Below are 27,314 nucleotides of genomic sequence, written 5' to 3' on the forward strand. Positions count from 1 at the left end.
CAAACACCGTATGGTTTCACTTATTTATGGAACATAAACAAACTTATTGACAAAGAGAACAGTTTAGTGGTTACCAGGGGGAAGGGGGGTGGGAGGTGGGCACAAGGGGTGAAGGGGTACAATTATATATAAGGTGTCTGACAAATAATAATGTATAACTGAAATTTCACAATGTTACAAACTCTTATGACCACAACAAATAATAATTTTTTTAAAAAAACCTCTCAAAAAATAAAAGCTGGGAACCAGATGGCTTCCGTGGTGAATTCTACCAGACATTCAAAGAAGACTTAATACCTACCCTTCTTAATCGCTTCCAAAATGTTGAAGACAGGAAGCTTCCTAACTCATTGTATGAAGCCACCATTACTGTGATACAAAAACCAGACAAGGACAAAACAAATAAAGGAAATTACAGGCCAATATCACTGATGAAAATCAATGCAAAAATCCTCAACAAAATAGTAGCTAATGAAACACAACAATACATTTAAAAGCTCATACATTATGATCAAGGGGGATTTATTCCAGGGATGCAGATATGGTTCAACATCCACAAATCAACCAGCGTAATACACTACATTAACAAAATGAAGTATAAAAATCATATGATCATCTCAACAGATGCAGAGAAAGCATCTGACAAGATCCAACATCCATTCATCATAAAAATTCTCAATAAAATGGGTATAGAAGGAAAGTACCTCAACATAAAAGGCCATATATGACAAACCCACAGCTAATATCATTCTCAATGGAGAAAACCTGAAAGCTATCCTTCTAAGAACAGGAACCAGACAAGGATGCCCACTTTCACCACTCTGATTTAACATAGTATTAGAAGTCTTAGCCAGAACAATTAGTCAAGAAATAGAAATAAAATTAGAAAAGAAGTGAAACTGTCACTATTGCAGATAACATGATTCTATGTATAGAAAACCCTAAAGAATACACTGAAAAATTTTTAGAAATAATACATGAATACAGTCAAGTTGCAGGATACAAAATCAACATACAAATATCAGTTGCCTTTCTATACGCTAACAATGAAGCAGCAGAAAAAGAAATTAAGAATATAACCCCATTTACAATTGCAACAAAAAGAATAAAATATCTAGGAATAAACATTACCAAAGATGTGAAAGATCTGTACACTGAGAACTATAAAACATCGAAAGAAATTGAAGAGGACATAAAGAAATGGAAAGATATTCCATGCTCTTGGATTGGAAGAATTAACGTGGCCATACTTCCTAAAGCAATCTATAGATTCAATGCAATCCCTATCAAATTTCCAACAACATTTTTCACAGAAACAGAACAAAGAATCCTAAAATTTATATGGAACAACTAAAGACACCAAATAGCCAAAGGACTCCTGAGAAAAAGGAACAAAGCTGGAGGTATCACACTCCCTGATTTCAAAATATGCTACAAAGCTATAGTAATCAAACCAGCATGGCACTGTCACAAAAGCAGACACACAGATCAATGGAACAGAATTGAGAGCCCAGAAATAAACCCACACATCTATGGGCAGCTAATTTTCGACAAGGGAGCCCAAGAACACACAATGGTGAATGGAGAGTATCTTGAATAAATTGTGCTGGGAAAACTGGACAGCCACATGCAAAAGAATGAAAGTAGACCATTATCTTACACTATACACAAAAATTAACTCAAAATGGATTAAACACTTGAGTGTAAGACCTGAAATCATGAAACTTCTAGAAGAAAGCATAAGCAGTATGCTCTTCAACGTTGGTCGTAGCAGCATATTTTCAAGTACCATGTCTCTACAGGCAAGGGAAACAATAGAAAAAATAAACTAATGGGACTACATCAAACTGAAAGTTTCTGCATAGCAAAGGAAACCATCAACAAAATGAAAAGACAACCTAACAATTGGGAGAAGATATTTGCAAACCACATATCAGATAAGGGGTTAATATCGAAAATATACAAAGAACTCATACATCTCAACAACAAAAAACTGACAACCCAATTAAAAAATGGGCACAAGATCTGAACAGACATTTCTCCAAAGAAGATATACAGATGGCCAACGGGCACATAAAAAGATGTTCAAAATCACTAACAGGGAAACGTAAATCAAAACTACAATGAGATATCACCTCACTCCTGCCAGAATGGCTATAATTAACAAGACAGGAAACAAAAGTGTTGGAGAAGTTGTGGAAAAAAGAGAGCTCTCATACACTGCTGGTGGGAGTGCTAACTGGAGCAGCCACTATAGAAAACAGCATGGACATTCCTCAAAAAATTAAGAGTAGAACTACCATATGATCCAGCAATTCCACTGCTAGGTATTTATCCAAAGAACATGCAAACATGAATGCATAAAGATATATGCACCCTTATGTCCACTGCAGCCTTATTTACAATAGCCAAGACTTAGAAGCAACCTAGATGCCCATCAAGGTATGAATGGATAAAGAAGATGTAGTATATTTACACAATGGAATACTACTCAGCCATAAAAAAGAATGAAATCTTGCCATTTGTGACAACATGGATGGATCTTGATGGTTATACTAAGCAAAATAAGTCAGAGGGAGAAAGTCAAATATCATATGATCTCACACACAAATATGAGATAAAAACAAACAAACACATAGAAACAGACTGGATTGGTGCTTACAAGAGGGGCAGGGGGCAGCGAAGAGGGGAAAAGGGGTGATTAGGCACGTGTGTGGTGATGGATGGTAATTAGTCTTTGGGTGGTGATGATGTAATCTACACAGAAATCAAAATATAATGATGTACTCTCAAAATTTATATAATGTTATAAACCAATGTTACTGCAATAAAAAATAAAATAAAGAATAGAGCTGTAGCACAAAAACCACTCTGCTGCTGTCTAGGTTTGGCTCCTCAGCAACAAAGTATCCCAAAACTTGTTCTACAGTCATTCAGCCCCTTTGTTTCTTTGTTGTCTTTTAGGGTATGTGGGAAAGGAGCTGGGGAGCTGGCACTTTTGACTTATTCTGTACTATGTAAGTAATAAACTGTCTAAATCTAAAGTAGCTTATTTGTATCTTTACCAGTCAAATCAGTCAGGTCTTGACCTTGCCTTGTCTTGTATATGTGAATTTGTTACCATATAATCCTGATTGCTATCTGTCTTTTAACCATGAAATAAAATTAGCATACTTGTATTCATTCAACAGTTCTTAAATTGAATAAATACGGAGGGCTTGCCATGTCTTTCAATTATTTGTATTTGGGAAGCCTTCAGCGAATCATCAAATACAGCTCTGGGGCCAGTTCAGCACGTGAGGGAATATTCCTTAGTATTTTATGAAGCTAAGAAGTTAAGAATAATTGGTACAGGAAGATTCTGAAGAATGGAAGCATGATTTATAAACAAAATATTCTTCCAAATAAAGAGAAATCTGAGTACAGACTGCAGTCTTATGTTGTCTCATTTTCACATTTTCCTGTAAATAAATATCTTGTAAAATTATAGCAATATATTTTTGACAAGTAGGAGGTATGACAATCATTTATATAATAAACATGTCATGAGTACCTGTGGGGCAATATGTTGCAGGCTCTGTGCCAGACGTTGGGAACACAGAGACAACCTAGTCTGGGTTCCAAAGCCAGGTGACCTCAGAGTTTAGAAGGTAGAGACATTCAGGCTAATAAGTACAATATAATTTTGATAATAACTATGAAATAACAAAGCAATGGGGTACCTGGGAACACAAGAGTATACCTTACCTCCAGGAGATCAAGAAGGACTTCTCAGAAGCAGTGCTGTTTACAAAGGTATGGGCTATGATTATCTCCATTTTACAGATGAGAAAATTGAAGATTAGAGGGGTAAAGTAACTTGACAAAGGCCTCATAGCTAGTAGATGATCAAACCAGTCTTGAGCCATGGCCTATTGAACTCCAAGCAACTGTTTTAATTACAGCCACCACCTACAGTTCCATTCCCCTTGCTCTGCTTGCCTCTAAATTTAAAAAATCTGCTAAAATCAGAGTAAACTCAAGTTAGGAAACAAATTCCAGGAAAAGATTGACAAGAACTTCTCTGGAATCTTCTTTTCCTCTAGCAGGGGAAACTTGGAAATGCAAGCTTTGCCCAGCTGTGAGTAGAAAAGGACTCGGAGGTAAACATTTCATCTCCCCATTTCCAGGAAACAGTTGTTTCTGGGGAACCACTCGCTCTTGGGATTGGAACACATGGGGAGAGCAGGAGTAGAATGGGCAGCTTCAGCTTCACAGCCCCTCACACTTATGAAAGTGTTCATCCTCCCTGGAAGGGGCCTCCAATGTCCTTCTCACAATTTGCTTGCTTCTTCTTGACCCACAAAACAAATCAGAACAAACCCTATGTCTGTTGATTTCAGTACAACTTCACTAACTCTGACCTAGTAGGTGTTAGCCTTTACAGAATTCTAAGCACAGCCCAACACTGAAGGCATATCTGCAGTCTGTGAAACACAAAGTGGCTCACTGCAGTCAGGAATGTCAACTAGTTACTTTCCTGTTTCACTACTTTCAAATGTAACTTGAAAGTTAATGAATGTGTAATTAACAAGTTTATAGCCACTATTTATTTGAAAAACTATTCAAAAAATGCATTTTGTGGATTTTTATAAAACTCCATAAATTTGCTCCCTAGAGACTCTACCCCTTTCATTTTTCACATTGATATGAACTGGACCGTGAATGCTGTCAAAAATCCTGCTCAAAGAATATGAGAATCCATTCCCATTTTCCAATAGATATAAATAAGAACTTAACTCTTCCTATTTCGATGGACCAAATTAAGAGAAAAAAAACTCCTAACACTGGTCTGTAGCAAGGGAAACACTAGCCACTTTAGGGTATGTTGCTCTCCTCTCTTTGGGCATTTGACATCTTGGGCCAGAAGTGGCACCTCACAACCAACATTTTCTAAACAATCTAAAATTTTTCCTCTTCTTCTTTTCTCTATGCCTTATATATTAGCTTTAATAAAAACTCTGATAACTATTTTTATTAACTTTTTATTATGGAAAATGTCAAACATACAAAAGTAGAGAAGAACATACTAATGAACCATCATTTAACCATCACCCAGCTTCAACAATTATCAAGTCAAGGCCAGTCTTGTTTCAACATCTCCAATGCACTTAACATCCAGACTTACTATTTTGAAGCAAACGCCAGTCATCATTTCAACCATAAATATTTGAGAATGAATCTCCAAAAGATAAGGACTCTTGTTTTCAACATAACCACAATACCATTATCCCAACTAATATCAAATATCAAGTCAATTTTCAAATTATCTGGATTGTCTCACAAATTTACAGTTTGGTCAAATTAGGATCCAAAAAAGATCCATATATTACAATTGGTTATATGTCTCTTAAGTCTCCTTTAATCTATAGGATCATCCTCCATTTCTTTCTTTCATCCTGGTAATTCATTTACTGAAGAAACTGGGTCATTTGTCCTGTAGTTTCCCACTGTCTGGATTCTGCTGATACCATCTCTGTGATGAAGAGTAATGTCTCTCTGTTCCCTGTATTTTCCATAGATTAGCAATTATGTCTAGAGGCACGATCAGATTTAGGTACAAAATTCTGGCAAGTGAATTTCATAGGTGGTGTAGTGTACTGCCATCAGGGGGCACATAATGTCTGGGATGATATAGACATGAGTAAGATTTTTTTTTTTGATGAGGAAGATTCGCCCTGAGCTAACATCTGTTGCCAATCTTCCTCTTTTTTTGCTGAGGAAGAGTCGCCCTGAGCTAACATCTGTTGCCAATCTTCCTCTTTTTGTACGTGAGCTGCCACAACAGCATGACCACTGATAGATGAGTGGTATAGCTCTGCGCCTGGGAACTGGACCCAGGCCACCTAAGTAGAGAGTGCTAAACTTAACCACTAGGCCACCAGGGCTGGCCCATGAGTAAGAATTTTTGCTTTCTAGTATCTCACAGCTGCCTTGAAACATTTGTGACACCTGAAATACAAAAGCCACATATATGCTAGACAGACAGCATTTATTGAACTAACACCAGATTAGAAGGTGAATGCTTTACCACTTAAGTGTCATTACAAAATATTAATTATTTGGACAAAGCTTCAGTGATGTCTACCATATTTCAAGTGATGTCTTGTACGCTAGATATATAAAAAGACTAAAGAAACAAGGTCCTTGCACTCAAGGTCATATAACCTGGTGGGAAATAAAGACCATAATCATAAGAGCACTAAAAAGGCTGTAGGAACCAAATTAGAAGTCTGTACAGATACAGTGGTAGTACAACAACCTGGAGAACAGTCATTTTAATAAACAGGGAAGAAATGTCCAAAAGCATAGGATGAGCTGTGTCCTTGGGAGTGCGAAAGAGCTCACCTGTGGTTCACAATTCCATTCATCATTGGGTTCACATACTTGATTCTTTCAAAGTAAATCTGAACAACATCTATGCCATTCACCTAAAAAAAAATATCTCATTAATAGTTTTATTGGATCATCAATTCTTCTGGTCAACAAATATTTATTGACCATTTACTATGCTTCATCAACCACTTTGTATTGGAAAAACTTTCAGTGATTATCCAATGCAGTTCCACTGTGAGGCCAGATGAGAGCTGTGAGAACAACAGATTGTTCCAGCTAAAATATAAAGCTAAGAAATCAAGAATACACTAATAGTAGACATTTCTAACCTGTGGATCAATGATAAATGTCTCCAAATTTTAGCCACAGTTCTAGGCTCTGAGGATATGGACAGGACTCAGGCTGTGTCCTAGTCCTCAGAGTTCATAGTCTAACAGGCCAACAGTCATTCAGAAAGATGATTACAATACTAGAATGACACTAAAAATATTTCCTGTTTTGCTTGGTGCTTCCACAAAAGGAACCATGAAAAAGAAAACTGGCCAGCTGTTAGTACTGTAGGCTCTAAAGGAGCATTTTCATCTCCCTTTTCCCAATTAACAACTATTGATGCAGGAATCGCTCTTTCTTAAAATTGGACTCCACTTAAAGGGAAGTGAGAGGAGCAGCTCTAATTTCACAGACCTTTAAACCATGTCCTGGAAGGGCCCTCTAATGTTGCTGTTACTTTAAAAGTTGCCTGTTCCTGCTCTTCCACACACACACACCCCAACATTTATTTGATGTTTCTAAATACAAAAATGTTGAAATCCTTACAATTCTCTCAAACGAAACCATACAAAGGAATTAAAAATATTTACAGCCACTCCTCATCCCTTTCAGAGTTACTTCTTTCAACAGTGATCTGATTGACAAAACATACGTTTTTAGAAAATATAATACATTAGACATCCAGGGAAATTATGTATCAAGCATATCAATATTATCTTTACTCCAACACGTCTTCTCAAAACTTTTTAAAAGACAAGAATAGGCACTTGTCCACTTAGGGGGGAAAAAAAAGCCTTTTAAAAAACATGCTGAAAACAAATTTCTACCTCATGTCTGAAAGTCTTTATCTTTGATCAATGCACTGTTTTTCTTTGAGAGGGGTACAACCTGAAAGATTCATCTGAACATTTTTAGTGCAATCATCACAAAAATAATGCATGGGTGCTATGTAATGACTCTGTAGGGAGAAAATCCCAATTGTGGATCAAACTCTTGGAGGATGGAGGTCAGAGATACCACTTGATTTGTTACTTCTGTGTCAATTGTTTTAGCCTGAATTTTTTGGATTTCTCTTTTAAAACGAAAGGCTTTTGGGTTCTTTAATTTTTTCTAGAGTGAACTCTAGAAGCATAAATAACAAGAGCTGCCCATGAGAATTTGAAAGCTTAACTTAAAGTGCAGTAACTGTAAAGTGTTCTGTTGCAATTTAGAAATGAAAGCCTTGGGCATTCTACAAATTGCATAAATTAAAGATATCTGGGCACTGAAGAAAATCCTAGTAAGTGACAGAACTCAATCCAAATGTTTCTCAATAAAATACAGCAAATATTTACAAGCTAACAGGAGTAGATTAACATCAACACTGCACTTCTTGCATTTGTCAGATACACAGTTCAAAAGTCAATATATAAGATTGCGCATTATCTCTAAGAATGTCATGTAACCTCCCAGGTATTTGCAGCAGCATTTTAGATGGAGGCAGTTTTATGCATGAAATACAGTATACGCTGCATAAAGATGTTTTGATGAGTGACACACTGCCCATGTGACTGTGGTCCTACAAGATTAGTGCCATACAGCCTAAGTGTGTAGTAAGCCAGACCATCTAGGTTTGTGAGAGTACACTCTTTGATGTTCACACAACTACAAAACTGCCTAACAACACATTTCTCAGAACATATCCCCACTGTTAAGTGACACATGACCATAGTTATAATGCAATAATCCAGTTTCTTTGCTGTTAGTGCATACTTTGAAAAATCTCAGGTTACTGAGAATATCTACTAGTTGATTTGGATTGTTGGAATAGGAAAGGTCAACTTATAGGATTTAGAAAGTTTGTTTAAAAAACAAGATGTCTTTCTGCACAAAGAAACAATTTTTGAAAAACATATTTGATAACTCTGCATAATATAGAATATGAAATTATATAATTGGTTTTTAAAAGCTGTTCATTTTCTACTCTACTCATTCCTTTGATGATATTAATTTTTGTTAACTACAATATATACTTTATTTAGACATATTTATACATGGCAAAGATCTTATTTTAAAAACAGTGGCAACAAAATAAAACAAAATTAGCAATAGTCAATTCTACCAGTAATTGTGTTCTTGTTAAAAGGTTAATTTTTAGAATAACAAATTATTTAAATTACAGTTACTATCCACTTATATTTATTATTGGTCTATAGAATATTTTTAAGATATTAAATGTTAGATGTAGAAAAATATCCCCCACGCATACTCTCTTCACAAAGCAAGCTTTTCCTCAACCTTCCTGAGAGAAGATAAGTTCTAAGAGGAATCTAAACTTTCAAAATTTATTAATACAGAATACATAAAAGTGATCCTCAAAAAGTTAGTTGAGTGACAAATATTTATCAGTAATGATTAGGAGATACGACATATTCTAGATTGCCCTACAAATTAGGAATGACCTTTTCCCCCGCAGTACCCACTTCATGGAGTAGGCTTTACTTCTACCTACTTTCTCACATGGCTGGAGAGAACAGAGGAAGTTCCAAGACTTAAGTATTTCAGATGGGACTCCTGATTGTAAGCAAGCATCAAGGCAAATGTAAGATCTTTTAATTCGGTACCTCAACGTTTGTCCTGTGAGAACAAACGTTTATCCTAAATGTTTAAGAGAGATTGTCCTAACACTCTGAGAAGTCTGTAACAGCTGAATATCAAGAAAGCTACCTCGCTCAACTGGGATGTAATTACCATATAAGATTCCATTCTTCCGGCTACTGGCATTCAGACAAGTTTAACTGGAATATCCCAAATTCAAACGTGGGAAATAACTTTCTTCCAAAAACTAACTTACATTTAGAGAACTATGCTTCTTCTAGGGTATTAAGAAAAAGGCAATAGAGTTGGAGGCTGAGCATGCTACATCATACTCCACGAACACAGTTTTCATGCTAATATGTACACCTCAGGATGTGCTTGGCCAACAATACCTTCCTAAGAAGTAACACTTTGTTAAACTTCGTTGGTGCTTGTAGGGGGAAAATGGGGAAACGGCCATTTCAAGTAAGCAGTGAAAAATTACCAGGTGAGAAATTTTTTTTTCTGAAAGTCAAATTATCTACATAAGAATAAAGAAATTTCCGAAAAGGGCAAACTAGATTACATTTCTAGAGATCAAATTATGGTCCAGTGCGGAAAGAGCACAAGATGTAAAATTTCTTAAATGTTTTTTAAATTCAAAACTGATCGCTTAAACCAATTCCCATCACAGAAGGGCTTACTGACAAGGGCGAATGCTATGAACGAGAAAACAAGAAAAAAAATTAATGAAAGATGCCACACAACCAAGCGATCAGATCCCTACGAAACAAACCACAAGAATGGTACCAAAAAAGCACACGTGCGCGCGCGCGCGCGCGCACACACACACACACACACACACACACACACAAAGTATGTGTGAAACGTAAAAGAACAAACCACAGCGCGTACACACGTGTACACACACACACGCACAGCTCCCCCCCAAGGGCTGGGTGAGCAGTTAAGGCACCTTTAAAAAAAAACCCACGTGGCTTTGGCTTTCCGAAATATGTTACAGCGCTACCAGAAGCGATTTTCAAAGCATCTGAAAAACGCGCAAATTGAAAACAGTGCCTGGCAACTGAGGCGGTCTGCAAGCGTGATTCAGAGGTCTGCCAAGGAAACAAAAGAAGCCTCCCTCCGCCCCGAAGACCGCACACGGCACAGGGGTGCTCCGGCCACTATTTATTCTAAGGGAGGCGGAAAGCAGAAGTCTGTGCAGGAGCCGTACATACTAGGGATCGCTCTCTGGCGGGGACGGGGCCACGGAGTTTCCATTGGTTGGGGAACCGCCCAGCTTTAGTTTTTCCAGATATTCGGCATGCACGGGCTTGTGGCACTGGAGAACCTTGATCGCATCTTCGATTTTGAACCACTCTCGCTTCCTCCCAATGCTAACCGAATCTTCCCAATCCTCCAGAATCTCAGTGACAGTCAGTACATACACGTACGTTCGGTGCTTGCGATCTTGGTTCTGTTCGAAAATGCCCAGGAGCCGGCCTAACTTCCCCTTGACTCCCGCCTCTTCGTACACCTCTCGGACTGCCGCGCCGCCCGGCTCCTCCTCGGGCTCCATGCCCCCGCCCGGCACGATCCAGCGGTCCGGGTACCGACTGCTGCTCACTAACAGCACCTCGTCCTCGCGCTCGCTCCGGAAGCACAGGCACGCCGCCCGCTTCTTGAACCCCTCCGGGTCGTAGGTCCGCGTCTGGTTCGGCTTGCACTTCATCCTCGAGGCCGCCTGCTCCCGCCGCTCGCTGCTGCTCTGGCCGCCGCCGCCCGAGGTGCCGGGAGAGGAAGGGCCGAGGGCGAGGGGCGGGGAGAGAGAGGCGCCTCAGCCGGGGAGCCCCGGAGCCTAGGGGAAGATGAGGCGGGGGCGGGGGCGGGGGCGGGCGAGGTACGTCAGTCAGTCCGTCCCTCGCGCGGCGGAGGGTCCCGAGCGCAGACGCCCGAAGGGAGGAGGTGGCGCTGCCGCCGCCGCCGCCGCCGGGGAGCCCGCCACTCTGCACACAGCCCACCCGCGGCCCCCTCAGCAGGTAGGGCGCGCGCCTCCCTCCCTGCTCAGCCGCCCGGGCAGGGGTTGAGCGAGGTGAGGCGCATTCGCGTGCGCGTTCGCGTCTCCATTCGCGTGCGCGTTCACGTTGGCGGGCGAGGGGCGGGGGCGGGGGCGGGGGCGGGGGTCTCGCGGCTCCCGCAGCGCGCAGCGCCTGGGGCCCACTGCGCAGGCGCCCCGCGCGCCTCAGGCTGGGAATCTCCTTCCCCCAGGGTTCAATTCACCGCATTGTGCCTTGGGCCCAGGTTCTTTCCACGTGTGCCTTAGAGCTGAACGTGGCTGTGGCGTGGCCGGACGTTTCTCCTCACCCCACCAGGTTGCAGGAAACACACACACACGCGCAGTCCTTTTACACGCAGTAAGATCAAGGGCATCGTCATCACCATCGCCCACGATGAATAGGACCGGCTTATTTAGAGCAAGGCCCCAGTTTTGTCAAAACGATCCTCGGTATTCTTGGCAAAACAGGACCTAATCTCTGCTGAGTCATGTCATACAGTTTTCTTTCTTCAACAGGTTCTTCACCTTGCCAGGCATCTTGGCACAGCCCGTTGCTTAACACTTGTCTTGAGCCCCTCTTGACATCTTACCTAACTTCTGTTCCTCAGTTTCCTCATCAGTAAACTCCTTGCCTTACTTGGTTCAGCCCTTTGCACTTTGAGCCATATTCGCCCAACAACTGGAGAACCCCCCGAGTAGTGTTTGATTAAGTCCCGAGAACCTCGATCCTCCGCACACTCCGCCCTTCTCTCTTTCTCGTTGATAAGTACCGGTTGGGGTTTTGGAAGACACGCCTGTGGAAATCTCTTCATGCTTTACATTTTGGTTTTTGGAAGGCCCCTGGCGTGGGACGGGGACTCCAGCAAGGCCACTTGGTGCTCTCTCACCTCTCTGGTCATCCTGTCCTCTTGGCCAAGAAGTGGCCCCCCACAGCCAAAAATCTAACAACCTCAAGCCTTCCCTCTCCTTCTATATTTTTCCTTGTATATTGTTTCCCTGCTCTAACAGTAGCCTTATGGAGAAGACCTCTGATGTCTCCTAACTTTTGCCCTATTGCAGCTTAGGCATCTTTGTCTCTGTCTTCCCCACAGACCCTCTGGCTGGCATCAGCCAAGCAGGATTATGAAAACTCACTTTTCTGGTGAAATAACCCCTTCATCGAGGGGAAATTGAACCTGAAAGGTAAGTGGAAAGGAGTCATGAAACTTACAGTCCAGTTTTTAAATAACAAGGTAGTTCAGCTTCCCAAGGGTCTGCTACCCTCCATTTATGCCCAAAATAGCTCGTAAAAATGATCCTGTTCCCGGTGGCAACACAGCTGCAATATCTAGAGCATAACATGACATACAGGTACGGGTGGTATACGAAGAAAATGGCAAGACGGAGGCGTAATGAGAAGGACTGCAACCAGTAGAGACACTACCGCAACTGATCGTCTGTTAACGATATGTGGACGATCAAGGAACATTTGAAGGAGGACGACAGCTCATGATTCAAAACGAACTAGGAAAATAGATGTCAGCTAGCTGTATTCCTCGGTGGGTCCGTACGCACACATACACAGATAGTGTTCGACAACTAGGAAAAAATCCATTACAGTCAGGATCTAGGCAAATATACCTATTATCACCAATATTCTTAAATATCGTTTTAGACATTCTTTCCAGTGTGTGAGATTGTAAAGAGAAAAGATCTGTCATTTTGGTAAAGAAGACGAAATTGTCATTATTGGCAGATGATATGAATATGTTCTTGGGAAACACCTAAGAAACGATATAAAAATGAATTCCTTTAAGTGGCAGAATGAAATGTTGATATTTGAAATACCAAGAGCTTCCATGTATGCCAGCAGTAATCGTGTAAAAAATAGGATGGGGAAATGATGACATTCACAGTAGCACTATCAGCCACCACAAAATAAATAAAGTAGCAAGGGATCCTAAAAACATATGGTTAGGACACTGTAGTAGAAAATGATAAAACTTGTACTCAGCTTTGAAAGATGATTCGAATAAACCAAGAGGAACTCTCGCAAAGCTGGGGATTTGGCTGGTGTCTGGGGGGAAGGGTTGCCCAACTAGGCCCCCGCCACGTCACAAGTCTGCTTTACGGTTACCAGGTACTATCTCCTTGTCTCGGTAGAGCTGCCGTTTTCTGGTCTATGCCATCACTTCTCCATCACATTATGCCTCTGCAATATGCGTCTGCTTGGGGCGCATTTGTTGGAAGGGAGAGCAATAGCAGCACTATAATCAGGAAAGATGTACAGGCTGGATTCCCACTGGCAAAGTCATAGCGTGTTTCGGGATAAGACATCCACAACTTACAAGTTTAGTACAATGACGAGAAAAATTTCAAATTAGTTTTTTTCCCCCAGAATTTCATAAAATAATTTTATTATTCACCTGTTAGACCCATAGAGCAAGATGGTTATGACTTCTTCTAAAGAAGAGTCAAAATCATTTTTGAGAGACTGGCATTCCACTGTCTGGTTTATCCATAGGTAAATATTTCTGTGGTGATGAACAAGGTTATTTCGTAAACCAGCGTAGTGGTAGAGTCTTACAGTAACAACTGCCATTTGTGCAGGCCTGTATCTCCTCCCCCATTGTCCTTGGCCTTGGCGATGGAACTTGCTTTGTCCCATGGGACTAGTAGCAAGTGTGAAGCAAGCAGAGAATTAAAAAGTACTTGCACTCTCTCGCCGCTCTTGAAACAAGGTGACGACAATGTGCTGAGGCCCTGGCTAGGTGGATGATGAGAGACCCTGGCCCATGCATCCCTTTCATCCCAGCTGACAGTGAACCCATTGCCAGAAAGGTGGGTAAGACCATCCTAGACCACCCGGCTCCCAGCAGAGCCACCTAGCTGACAAGGCTCTGACCACAGTTGCACAAGCAAGCCTTCTTATGCATAAGGACCACTCAGCTGAGCCTGGCTGAAACTGCTGACCTGCAGAATTGTGAGCAACAGAATTGGTTGTTGTTTAAAGTCACTCAATCTGAGGGTTGTCTGTTATGCATCAAAAGCTAGCTGACACAACCGTTAACTGCCATGCACCAAAATCCAACCAAAAATAAGGGAGAGAAGAAACATTCTCCGTAGTAGAAATTGAACCTCTGCTTGAAGAGGTTGACAGTGACCTTTCCCTTGATCGGAAGGAAAGGGATGAGGTCAAGGCATGGAATACTTGTGGAGCACAGTCTCTGTGCCAGGCCCTGTGTTGAGCCCTGTAGCCTGTGTTCTCGACAGCCCATTATATCTTGAGCGGGCGGTTATTATTCCCATCTCCATGGGCGTGGCACCTAGAGCTGCCACTTTGGGGACTAACTTTTAAGGGGAGTACGATTCTAAGAGAGAGGAGCTCTCCAGAACAGCTGTTCCCTCGGATAGAGACTGTCACAGACCTTCTCAGAGCCTGATAGAATTCACAGCTGAACCCAGCTTTCAGGAGAGTGACCACAACGTAGCTGAGAAGATTTCAAGGTACGTTAAAGGGAAACAGAGTCAGGGGAAGTGATCTTAGTAGTAGTCAACGAGACCAAAAAAAGGTGTTTTATAAACCAAATGCCCTGGAGTATAAATCTGGCTCCCTCAGTAGCTATGCAGCCTTAAGTAAGTAAGTTTCTTTGACTTTAATATTTCTTATCTGTAAAATGGGGGTAATAAAATCACCTACCTCATTAACCTCGCCTCTCGCGAAAAAGGCTTTCCTGACCGTGTGTACTCACTCACCCCTTACACTGGGATTAAATTACCCTCCTTTCTTGTCGCAGGCTCCCTTGACTTTGATTCTGTCATTGCTCTAATCAAGGAGCTCTGTCATGATCTGTCTGCGTGTTTGTAAGGAATTTAAAGGCTGGGAGCCAGCCCGAAACATACCTGTTCCCCCTGAGTCAGCACAGTGCCTGGAACTTGGTGTCCAGCAGGGATTCAAAATACAGCGACTGAATGCAAGACCGTGACAGAAGCTACATGGATCAAAAAGGACAGTTATTATTATACCTAATTGTTTATTAGAGGTTCAAAATGAAAGAGGAGCGAACATAGGCAGCTCCATACATGTCTTTGCACTTGGGGAGGTTGAGTGGGTTGTGTCTTTCGAACCACTCTCCATAGGTTCCCAAATTCCTTGTTTCTTCCTGTACCGTGGACACTGATTTTCTCGCAGCCACAGAATTGGCTTCACGGAGGGGCTGTGCTAAGTGAGTCAGGGAAAACTTCTCAAAAGCAAAGCGACTGGAACAAAAAATGCCTCCCCAGTTTTTCATTCGATTAATTGATAGATCACGGGATGAATACAGGACTTCTAATTGCGTGATTTTTGTGAGTAATGGCACGGGTGTGCACAGAGTTGAGGGTGTGAACACAAAGATTGATGGATGTCAAGTCCAGGTGAGTGCTTCCACTCTCTCAAAGAGGCAGCACTCCTTGATTTCTCCTGCTTCATTGGTCACGACCTCTAGCTCCCTGACTGCTGTGTACCTCCCTTTCACTGATCCTGTCCCCATACAGACTTCTCATTCAGCACCGAAACCCGTCCTAGTGCTCCTCTGTTCGTGCGACAGAGTCAAATGCTAAATCCTCACACAGGTCTACGAGGCCCTGGGAGGTCAGGGCCCTGTTTGCTCTTTGACTTACCCTTAGGCTCTCCCCTCAGTCACTCCTCTCTGGCTCTGCTGGACTCTGGGCGCTTTCTGCATTATGTCAGCCAGGCTCCCTCCTCAGGGCCTTTGCTGTAGCTATTCCCTCCACCTGGGATGCTCCCTACCCCGGCTGACTTCCTCACTTCCATCAAGCCTTGGCTCAGTTCTGGGCTTCTCAGTGAGGTCTACCCAGGCCACCGTATTTTCTATTGCTGAGTGCACTCATCTTTTCCACCACCCCATATTCCTGATCCCCCCTTACCTCGGCCTAAATTGTCTCTTTGTTAGAGCACTTATCACCTAACAGATTATGTTATCTACTGTGTCGTTGTGTTTATTGCTTATCTCTCTCCTCCCCCATAGCTCCTGCTTGGACATAAACTCCTTGATGTTAGGGATCTTTGTCTCTTGCTCAATGGTTTCTCACAAGCAGCCCTGAACTTTGCTGAGCACACAGTATAGTCATCCAGACCATATCTGTTGATGTAATGAACATGCCTGTCTCCTTTGCTACATTGAGACACCCTTGAGGGCAAGGGCCGTGTTTCACTGGTCTTTGTCAATCCACCAGCCAGCACACTTTCTGATACAACTGGAAAGACACCACTGAATATTTGTCGAATTAATGAATTAGTTAATTGATTAATTAATCTTTTGAAAGTGACCCTAATAGGGAAAACATTCTGTTTCCAAACCACAGTTCTTCCAGTAGGTGCCATCTGGGTCAGCACCATGCATGTATCAGCTTCCATGCAAACTCTGTTAGTCGGCTGCGAGACAGCTGAGGGCCAGAGGTCTGACTCACTTTTGGCGAATCCCTCATAGGGCTGGCACAGTTTTTACTACACAGCCTGACTTAGGGTGGTGTTTCCAGATCCCGGTCATTCATCACCTCGGTGGTTTTTGCTTTTATCTTGGCAGAACAGGTACTATAATTTACATAGTATATTTTGTTTAGATACAACTGTGTCTTTGAGAATAAAACACAATTCTATAATTAAACAATGAAAGCAAAGCAATGGAATGAAATAGTTGACAGAATGGTTGAGATTAATGTTAAGTAATAGTACACATAATGATGGGCACTCCACCAGGCTCTTCATCGATCTTATTTCATCTAATTCTACCAAAAACCCTTTGAGGGAAATATTTGCATTCCCATTTCATAAAGGGGAATATTAAGATCAAGGGCATTATGTAAACGGCCCAGGATCTGACACTTAGTAGGTAGCCAAATGAGGTAGAAACTCAGGGCTCATTGACCATAACACCCCACAAAGAGTGCAGGGCAGGCAGAGCCCAGCTGAACTTGCCCCCAGCAGTCCTCTCTGATTCCCCTCCCTTTTCCCACTGATTGAGCTCTCCAAGGTTATCATCACGTCTCCTAACGCTCTCAGAAGCTGTTCACCCCAGAGATCTCTCCCAGCTCCTTTGGCCAAATGTTGGTATATTCAACACTGATTCCTGCTGTGGCAGATGAAAGATAGCTATTTCAAGTCTTTGTAAAGGAATAGGATAATTGTTATTTACAACTCCTTCTTGACTTTGATGAGATGGATCCGAGGAGGGTTTTTGTTGCAGAGCTAATTTCCTTGTCTGAGAATCCTCTTCTTGGCAGGACGCCTTCCCTTCCACAAAGACATCAATCCCGCCCAGGATGGAAGATAGTTGACTTATCAATGATGCTGTGCACCCACAGGCCCAGGCACCATGAGACCCATTCCCTCAGAAGAAACAAAGGTTTCTCGGGGTCACCACGCTGTTCCACAAATTTCCTAGCTTCCTTAGATGAAGACAACAAGGCACACACAAGTGAGGTTTGAGATCAAAATCGGGATCAGGAAAATGGCCGCATTCCGTCTTTCACAGTAAAAGCTTCAAGTACCCCCAATAAAGTCAGCTCGTTCTGCAAAGATGCATCATCAGTGAGCACCATGGTGGGGTGTCTGTGACCATAGGCTCTGAACCGGGCACCGTTCTCTGGAATTCGAGATTGGTAGGAAAACAGCTTTTCCTTTTCTTTTTTCCCATCTTCTCATAGGTTATGTATTTCAAGGCAAGTTTGAAAATCAGTGGTCTTGTTGGCAGTTTTCCCAAAATACAATATTACACCTCCTAAGAGAGGGCACGAATTAGATTTTTGGTTTCTACACTTCACTTTAGCTTTGATCCAACAGCTTCGACTACCAGCCTATACCTCAAAGGAAGTATCCTTGATTTGTTGCTTTCAATGAACTTTCTGATGTGCATAATTCCCAAAATTCTTATAAAGGAACCCTATTTGGGTTTTTTGTTGTTGTTTCAAAACTGCAGTATTAGAAGAGGTAATAAAAGCTCTTTGAGGGCCTACCATGTGTCAGATCCTTTACATATCTCACTGATAATTTTCATAAAATCCCTGTGACGTAAGTACCATGATTCCAGTTTCACAAATGAGAAAAGTAAGCGTCAGGAGGATGGATAACTTGCCCCTAACCACACAGCCAGGAAGTGGCAAAGCTGGGCTTTAGAAGAACTGCTGTTACAATCCAAAGCCTGCATTGGTGAGCATATCTGCACATTAAAAAAAGAATTCGAAAAATTCCTGTTTTCTCGAAAGTCACCAGTGTAAATTTTAAAATTCCATGCCATTGCTATGTCATCACTTTATTGATTTTACAGTCTTTTTTTCCTTAAAGATTGGCACCTGGGCTAACAACTGTTGCCAATCTTTTTTTTTTTTTCTGCTTTATCTTCCCAAACCCCGCCCCTTACACACTTGTATATCTTAGTTGCTTCCAGTTGTGGGATGTGGGACGCCACCTCAGCGTGGCCTGACGAGCAGCGCCATGTCTGCGTCCAGGATCTGAACCCTGGGCCGCCACAGCGGAGCGCGCGAACTTAACCACTCGGCCACGGAGCTGGCCCCTTGATTTTTACAGTTTTACTCCTGATAAATAATACTTTTCTTTGCAGTAAAACACGAAGTTTATAACATTTCAGTTGAGGGTGGCAGATATGGAAAGGCGTCGACATGGCTAAGGTCTGGGAATTGTTGCTTTAAGCCATATTGTGTGCTGAAACCTATGCCACATGCTGTGTAGAGGCATATGGACAAATGGACCAGATTTCTCATCCTCCAACACCTTTTAGCTTCTCTAGGAGAGTTTTCATGGCACGTGCTACTCAAAAGCCACACATATGCCACCTACAGAGGAAGCATTTAGTGGACTACCATCCAGATTGAAAGTAGGTGTTGTTGCTGTCAAAGTTTCGGTATGAAATAAATGAATTCAGCAAACCTTCAGCAATGCCTATCATATTTCAGGTAGTGTACTTCCTACAAGGTAAGCAAAGTGCAAGTAAACCATCCTCCCAGCAGGAAAACAACAAAAAAAGAAGTGTAATTTCTGAATTAGAAGTCTCCACAGGGTACATTTGCAGTGCCGGGGGGGTGGGGGAGAGGAAGAGGAGACAAAAATTGGACTGAGGAAGAATAGAAGCAATGGGAGCAGGAGTCGGATCAGGGAAACTGAGTCCTTGTGACTATGATCATGCGTGCCTGAACCTGATATTCCATTATTTGGGGGCTCACAGACTTGGTTCCATATTCCTGAATATTTATGATTTTCACCAGAAAATTAAATAATCAAATCACCAGTCTTATATTTATTCGTTTCTCCAGTTAAATTTTTCATGACTTTTGTGCGTCAGTCACTTTGTATTTCCAGAGCCTAGGGGAGTTTCAAATGTTCTCCCACTCTAAGCCCATTTCAGACACTGAGAGATTATTAGAAAGGCTGACTCTGATTATGAAGCCAGGAAGTCAGCAATACAGTGGTACTAGAAGCTAGTGAATACAGGGAGCTGGGATGAAAGTCAGAAAATCCATATGTGCCATGCACCGTGGTAGTCTCTGGGGCTAGAGGGATCGTTCAAGCTGATCCAGCTGTCTTAGTACAGATAATCACGCAGGCAGATGTAAACCCCAGGGGCCTCTAAAGATGTCAGAGTTGTTTATCAAGGGGGTGTTTTACATATGCATGCGCACACAGACACACACGTAATTAATAAATTAAAATTCTGGAACTCAGCTAGGATCACAGAATAATAGAGCCAGTCTGTCTGACTCTAAAGCCTCAAAGCATGTCTATGACTTCAGACCTTTTTTCGTAGTAATTTATTTCAATTTAATTCAGAGCCACCACCTGCAACTCCCCTGACTGTGCTTGTCTGTTGTTGTCTCATAAAAGAACCTTGGAACGGAATGTTCTGCCTTATCTAAAGGGCAGGGACTGAATAGGCAGCTCCAACATCCAAGCCCTTCGCACTGAGTGTGGCACCCATCTTACCAGAGTGTCCTCATTGTTGCTGTCACACTTCAAGCTGTCTGTTCTTGCCTCTGTGTTACACTCGAGTTAGACTTCACTGCCCTGTGACTTTGTCCATACTTATTTTAATTCGCACCTTGGAGCTACATGTGGTGGTGGCTGGGCCAGAAATTATTTCTCAACCTCTTCGGTAGGTTGGATAATACTGAGAAATACCTTAACCACACACATTCAATACACTAATAACTTAAATACCTGTGTATCAGTTTTCCATGGCTGCATAACAGATTGCCACAAATTGGGCAGATTCAATCGACCCATACTTATGATTTCACAGTTTCCATAGGTCCGATGTGTGGCATAGATGAAGTGAGTTCTCTCTTAGGGTCTCACAAGGCTGAAGTCAAGGTGTCAGCTGGGAGGAGGTCTTACCTGGAGGCTCTGGGGAAGAAGGTGCTTCCTGGCTCATTCAGGTGGTCGGCAGATTCTCCTCCTGTGGTGGTCGGACCCATGACACCACATCCTCATGAGATGTCCTCAGGGTCTGCTCTCAGATTCTAGAGTCTGCTTATATCTCTCGTCATGTGGCTCCCTCCATCTTCAAGTGAGCAATAGTGTGTCAAATCCTTCTCGAGCTTCCAATCTCTCTTGCTTCCCCTTCTGCTGCTAACCAGAGAAGACTGTCTGCTTCTAAAGGGCCCCTGTGATTAGATTAGGCTCTTTAGGATAATCTCCCTATTTGAAGGTCAACAGTTTAGTAACCTTAATTACAACTGCAAAGTCCCTTTAGCCGTGTAACATAACGCAAAAATGCATGTGATGCCTCTTCTTATTCACTGTTCCTGGGCTAATGGCAGGAAATCTTGGGAGACCATTTTTAGAATTCTGCCTCCCACAACCTTTAATAACCGTCAGTTAATTTTTTTATGAAAACCCTGTTTTGTGACCCTGATTGTCTGTACTCCTGTGAACATACTACCCACTCTTTCCAGAGTTACATCATGTCGTCATGTCCTTTTACTTCAACAAGAGGCTTGTGCCTTCCCGAGTGTATTAGTCAGCCTTCTCCAGAGGAACAGAACCAATACCATATACAGAGAGAGACGGAACAGAACCAATAGCATATACAGAGAGAGACGGAACAGAACCAATAGCATATACAGAGAGAGATGGAAAGAGATTTTTTTTATTAGGAATTGGGGCTCCCATGAAGATGGAGGCTGAGAAGGCCCAAGATCTACAGTTGGCAAGGTGGAGACCCAGGAGAGCCAATGGTGCAAGTTCCAGTCCAAAAGCTGCTGGGACCGAGTCTCAAAAAGAAGCCGTTATTCAGTTCAGATCCAAAGGCAGGAAAAGACCAGTGTCCCACCTCAAGTGGTCAGGCCGGAGCGGTTCCCTCCTGCTTGAGGGGAGGTCAGCTTTTTCGTTCTATTCAGGCCTTTGACTGATTGGATGTGAGACACCCACATTAGAGAGGGCAACCTGCTTTACTCAGTCTACCTATTCAAGTGTTAGTCTCATCCAAAAACACCCTCACAGACACACTCAGAATAACGTTTGACCTAATATCTGGGCACCCTGAGGCCCAGTCAAGTGGACATGTAAAATTAAACATCGCCCCAAGCATCTTGACACGGTTGGTCACAAATTAACATTTATTTTTCAATTCCTATTGAATCTTAATTAAATACTCTATTTCCCTGTTTCCTTACCTGTAAAAAGGAGCTGTGAATAATTTCACTCTGTTAGTTGCATGTTGTCTAATTACCTTTAAGGCTCCATGTCTCAAAAGGGCAAAACAAAGCAGCGAGCAGTTTACATTCTTTACTGTATGGGGAAGTTTGCATCACGTGGTCTGCAGATTTAATGATACCTCATATTTATGAAATAGTTAGCATTTTAGCAAGTCCTTTTGTAAGCTCTTTAAGCGCTTTACCTCAGTCAGTCAGCAAAACTTCATGAGATTATGTGCCAATTATTAGCCCCATTGTCATATAAAGAAACTTAGGCACAGAAGTTAAGAAATTGTCTAAGATGGCATCTTGTAAGTGGCAGGCCCAGGATTGGCATCTATGGCTTCAGAACCAGTGTTCCTAACTAATTAGTGTGACCATATAATTTATCATCAAAACCAGTTCATATAATTTATCACCAAAACCAGAAGGAAAGAGAGTACTGTGAAAAGTTATACCTCAGTAGGCCCAAAACAGAAAAGCCTTAGACATACCAAGACATTGCTCACTCTGTTAGTGAAAGTTCTTCTGGTTGCAAGTAGCAGAGAATTCTCACCTAAATTGGCTAAATCGAAAAGGAAATTCATATTTTCACAGCATTTGTAACATCATCATCACTTTTCCTGCCTCTGCTAGATTAGTCCTGTCAGCGTACAAACTGGTGCTATTTTTTTCCATCTTAAAAACAACACAAAACCAAACAAACAGAAAACTTTCTTTCACCTCACTCCCTGTGCCAGCCATAGGGCCATTTCTTCTCCCCTTGATAGCAAACCTCCCATAGAGAGTTGTCTGCGTTCACGGTCTCCAATTCCTCTCCTCCCATTCTGCCTTAATCACACTCTGATCAAGCTTATATACCTTCAGCTACACTGAACTGTTCTGGTCAAGGTAACAATGACATGGATATTTCTAAATTAAATGGCTATCTCAGTCCTCTCCTTAACCGACCTATCCATAATTTTGGACAGAGCTGGTCACTCCCTGCGCCTGGGAGTACTTTCTTCCCTGGTGTATTAGTCACCATTCTCTAGAGAAACGGAACCAATCGGATACATAGATGGGAAGAGATTTATTATAAGGGATTGGCTTATGCAGCTGTGGAAGCTGAGAAGTTCCCTGGTCTGGCAGCTGCCAGCTGGAGTCCCAGGAAAGCCGGTGGTGTAATTCAGTTCAGCTCCAAAGGCCTGAGAACCAAGGGAGCCGCCGATGTAGCTTTCAGTCAGAGTCTGAAGACCTGAGAATCAGTAGCACCGAGGACAGGAGAAGATCGATGTCCTAGGTCAATCAAGCAGGCAGGAAGGGCCAAATTCTTCCTTCCTCCACCTTTTTGTTCTATTCAGGCCCTTAAAGGATTGGATGATGCCCACTCCCATTGGGGAGGGCAAACGGTGTTACTGAGTCCACACATGTAAATGTTACTTTCATCTGGAAACACCCTCACAGACACACCCAGAAATAACGTTTAGCCAAATATTTGGACACCCCGTGATCCAGTCCAGTCGACACACACACACACCTGGGTTCCAGGACAATACTTTCCTGGTTGTTCTCTGACCTCATGAGTATAACTCCTCAGTCTGCTTGGTTGTTCTCCTTTCCTTGTGACCTCTTGACATTGACATGGCTCAGAATTCGATCCTTGGCCGTCTGCTCTTCCCTACGTACACTCATTCCCTTGGTGATCTCATCCAATATTGTGGCTTTATTTGCCATGTATACCCTCTTCTCTCTCCAATTTAGATATCCAACTTAAACTCTAGAGTCTGTTTCTTCCACCTCTCCACTTGGCAAGTCCAGATGGATGTCTAATAGACATTTTGATTTTAACCATGAAAAAAAAGAGATTCTTATTCCATCCCCCTCACTGCATCTACTTTAGTTCTTCCTCATCTCAGTTAACATTAACATTATGCTTCTAGATGCTCACTTAAAAATAGTGGGTCTGTCTTGGCATTAAATCTGTTCAGAAATCCTGTTGATAACATGTTCTAAATATATGGAGAATGGGAACAGTTTTGCCACCTCCACAGCTACCACTTGATTCTAAGCCACTACCATTTCTTGCCTGGATTATTTCAATAACAATCTTACTGGTTTATCTTCCTATAACTTTACCTTGATGTTTGGTCCCATCACAGCAACCAGAGGTATCCTTTTAAAACCTAAGTCAGATCACGCCACTCTTCTGCCGTTGCTCTCCATCTCACTGAGAGGAAAAAATCAAAGTATTCACAAGTTTCTACATGATTTGATGTTGTGGTACTTCTCTAAAATCCAATTGCACTCCCACTAGATGCCTCCACGTCTCCCTTAACTATAATAGTTACACTTTTACTTGAAGGCATCTGCACTGGCTGTTCTTTGTGCTTGAAATGCTCCTGCACATATTTAATGGCTCATTCCAGCTCCTTCCAGTCTTTGCTCAAATACCACCTTCTGAGGTTGGCCTATCCTGACCGCTGTTTTACAAGAATTCCAATTCCTTAGCATTCCAGATTTTTCTTAACTTGCTCTAATTTTTTCCCCAGAGCATCATAATCTTCTTACACACAGTATAATTTAATTATTTTATTTGTTATTTGTACAATTACTGAAAAATATGAGTTCTATGAGGGAAGAGACAGTTGTCTGTTTTGTTTACTACAGTATCTTCGGAGACAACAGTAATGCCTGGCTGTTAGCTGTTACTCATTAAATATTTCGTCCATTTCCAAGATAGACTGGAAGTCAGCAGTAGGATGGGTTCTAGACATGGAGAACTGTAGCTCAGGGATGTCATCAAGGGTTCAGATCCTTTCCTTCTCTTTTCCCTGCCATCCTCAGTGTCCTCATCATCCTGGTCCCAAGATGTCTGTAGCAGTTCCAAGCCTCATACCTAGGCACGGTAACATTAAGAGAGAAAGGGAAAATATCTTCCACTGTCCCTTTTCAAAGGGATTGGAAACCATGACACAATGCTTTCCAGAAGATATCCACCCCCATCAAGCCCAGCATATGAGACTGAATTTGGTCTCATGTCCAATCGAAAAACAGTGATTATCAAAGATATTGGACTTGTCATGACTGGCTTAGATGACTAGGTGATGAAATGGATGTTGAGGAGTCAACTACAATGTTCCCTGAGACACATCGGTGCACTGGTATGATGTGTGTGTGTGTGTGTGTGTGTACCTGATAGGGGGCTGAATTCTGGTACTCAATTGTTGCACAGTGAGAAAGAACAGACTATGATAATTTGTGAACCAGAAATTAGAGAAGAGTTCATGTCTTGCATAGAAACTCTTTGTCTGTTAATGGCATAAGGCTAACATCATCCAATATGTCCATCTCGCTCCAGGTAATATTTTGACAAAGGGACCAGAAATCCTCAAAGTCCCTTGTTAGAGATATTTCTTTATCCACACAGATTTTATCATTGGGCGTTAAAAGTATTTTCTTTCATAGATGACCAACTAACCCCTTCTGACTGATACATTCTTCCTGTAGCCATGTTAAGACCTTTATTCAAATCTTGGTGTCTCTCTGAGCTGAGACCTTCCTATTCTATTTTTGTGGGTCTCAGTTGTGAAATAATATATACACACCTACAAAAAAGTGCATAACCATGTATACAGAAGTTAATAATGAGCAATTATAAAGTGAAAACCTATGTAACCACCACCCAAAGCAATGAAATCAAAGATTATTAAAACCCCAGAGCCCATGATGCTCCCCTCCCTGACCACAACTGTGTATCTCCTTACAGAGATATCTGGCATCCTGATCATTGTTTAGTATCTCTTCCTTGCTGCTCAGTAAGCTCTATCACCTGTGTAAACAACACTAAACTACCTAGTTCATTTTTTTTAACTTTATGGCATCACATCTCTGCTTTGAGTTTTTAGTGCACACTTAGAAAACAACCTTATTTTGACTTGTTTCTAGAGGCTCCTTGAAGTGTTTAAAGGCAGTCCCTCTTCCCAGGTTAAAGAGACAAACCCTCTTCCCAGGTAGGTACTTGGGTGCCTACCGTGTGCTTAGGAGTGAATCAGATGCCAGGATATACATGAGAACTAAACAGTCTTCTCTACCTTCAATGAGAGTATAGTGTAGTTGGGAAGGTGGTGCTTAATGATAGTGTACACTGGTAGAACTGAAGACAGCTCAGGTTAGCAGCGAGGCTATGGCTAGTGCAGTGAGATACTCCATGTGCCACCTCTTACTGGCTTTTTGATTTTGGGCAAGTCTCTCCACCTCTCTGAGCCTGAATATATTTACTTCTTAAAGAGAGGGAGATTTAAAACCTACTCCCCAGGGCTGTCGTGTATGGTACTTCGTAGGCTCTCAATAATTGGTAGATACTGCTATTGTAATACATTGTGCTAGACAAAAATAAGGATGAAAAATAATTCAGTTCTCCCTGGACAATGTAGACGGCATATATACAAGTCTAATGAGTTTAGTACATACTAGATGTTAACGCGAGGATTCGTTCAGCCCCAGGAACACACTTAGGCAGCTAAGTGGAGTGGTAGGAGGCTAGACATTAAGATTAAAAATATTGGGACTGAGGATAAAATCGTCCCATTCGCAACAACATGGATGGACCTTGAGGGTATTATGTTAAGCGAAATAAGCCAGACAGAGAAAGACAGTCTCTGTTTGACTCCACTCATATGTGGAAGATAAAGAAACGCGTGGACAAAGATTAGTGGTTACCAGGGGAAAGAGGGGGTGGGGGTGGACATAAAGGGTGAGGTGGTGCACCTATAATATGACTGACAATAATGTACAAGTGAAATTTCACAAGGTTGTAAACTATCATAACCTCAATAAAAAAAATTGGGATTGACAATTACTATCATGATGAAAGCTATCTTTGACTGAGCACTATACGCCCCTGTAAGCACATAGAGTTGGACTCCTGGCGGGCACCTCAGTGACACGGTTAGATATGAGTACTTGGAACCAGAAATATCTAGGTTAATGATGTACTTTAAAGACTTTTGAAAGAATCAAAAACATTAAAGAGGTTTAACTTTTATTGAATATTCTCTGTGTCCAAGATATTGCTCAAAACATATTATATGTATTATCTCGTTTGATCATCTTACCATGGCCCTAGGATGTAGGTAGGCTCAATGATTATCCCTATTTACAGGTCAAAAACCTTGACTTCAAGGGTTAAGTAACTTTTCTGTGATCACACAGTTAATAAATTTCAAATTTACAGAAAAATTGCAAGAATAGTACAAGGAACTCCGATTTATACTTCACCCAAATACCTCAATTGTTAATATTTTACATATTTGTTCTCTCTCCCTCTCCCTCCCTCTTTCTTTTTCCTCTGCATATATACACCACACACAGATGCATATACATG

At 41.9% G+C, this 27,314-nt stretch overlaps 1 protein-coding gene across 2 annotated transcripts; it reads right to left on the reverse strand.

Moving 5' to 3' along the window:
- Positions 1–503: 503 nt before the first annotated feature.
- LOC111771535 (diphosphoinositol polyphosphate phosphohydrolase 3-beta) lies at positions 504–11,718 on the reverse strand. Of its 2 annotated transcripts, XM_070258249.1 has the most exons (2): positions 10,443–11,718; positions 504–6,470 (listed from the first exon to the last, which is right to left on the reverse strand). In XM_070258249.1, coding segments are annotated over exons 1-2 (495 nt in total). In that variant the 5' UTR covers positions 10,937–11,718; the 3' UTR covers positions 504–6,469. The 2 variants fall into 2 exon arrangements, with proteins under 2 accessions (XP_070114350.1, XP_023489465.1); XM_023633697.2 differs by lacking the exon at positions 504–6,470 and having other exon boundaries at positions 9,735–11,592.
- Between the last annotated feature and the right edge of the window lie 15,596 nt (positions 11,719–27,314).

This window comes from Equus caballus, chromosome X (genome assembly GCF_041296265.1).
Source record: "Equus caballus isolate H_3958 breed thoroughbred chromosome X, TB-T2T, whole genome shotgun sequence".
Classification (NCBI taxonomy): Eukaryota; Metazoa; Chordata; class Mammalia; order Perissodactyla; family Equidae; genus Equus; species Equus caballus.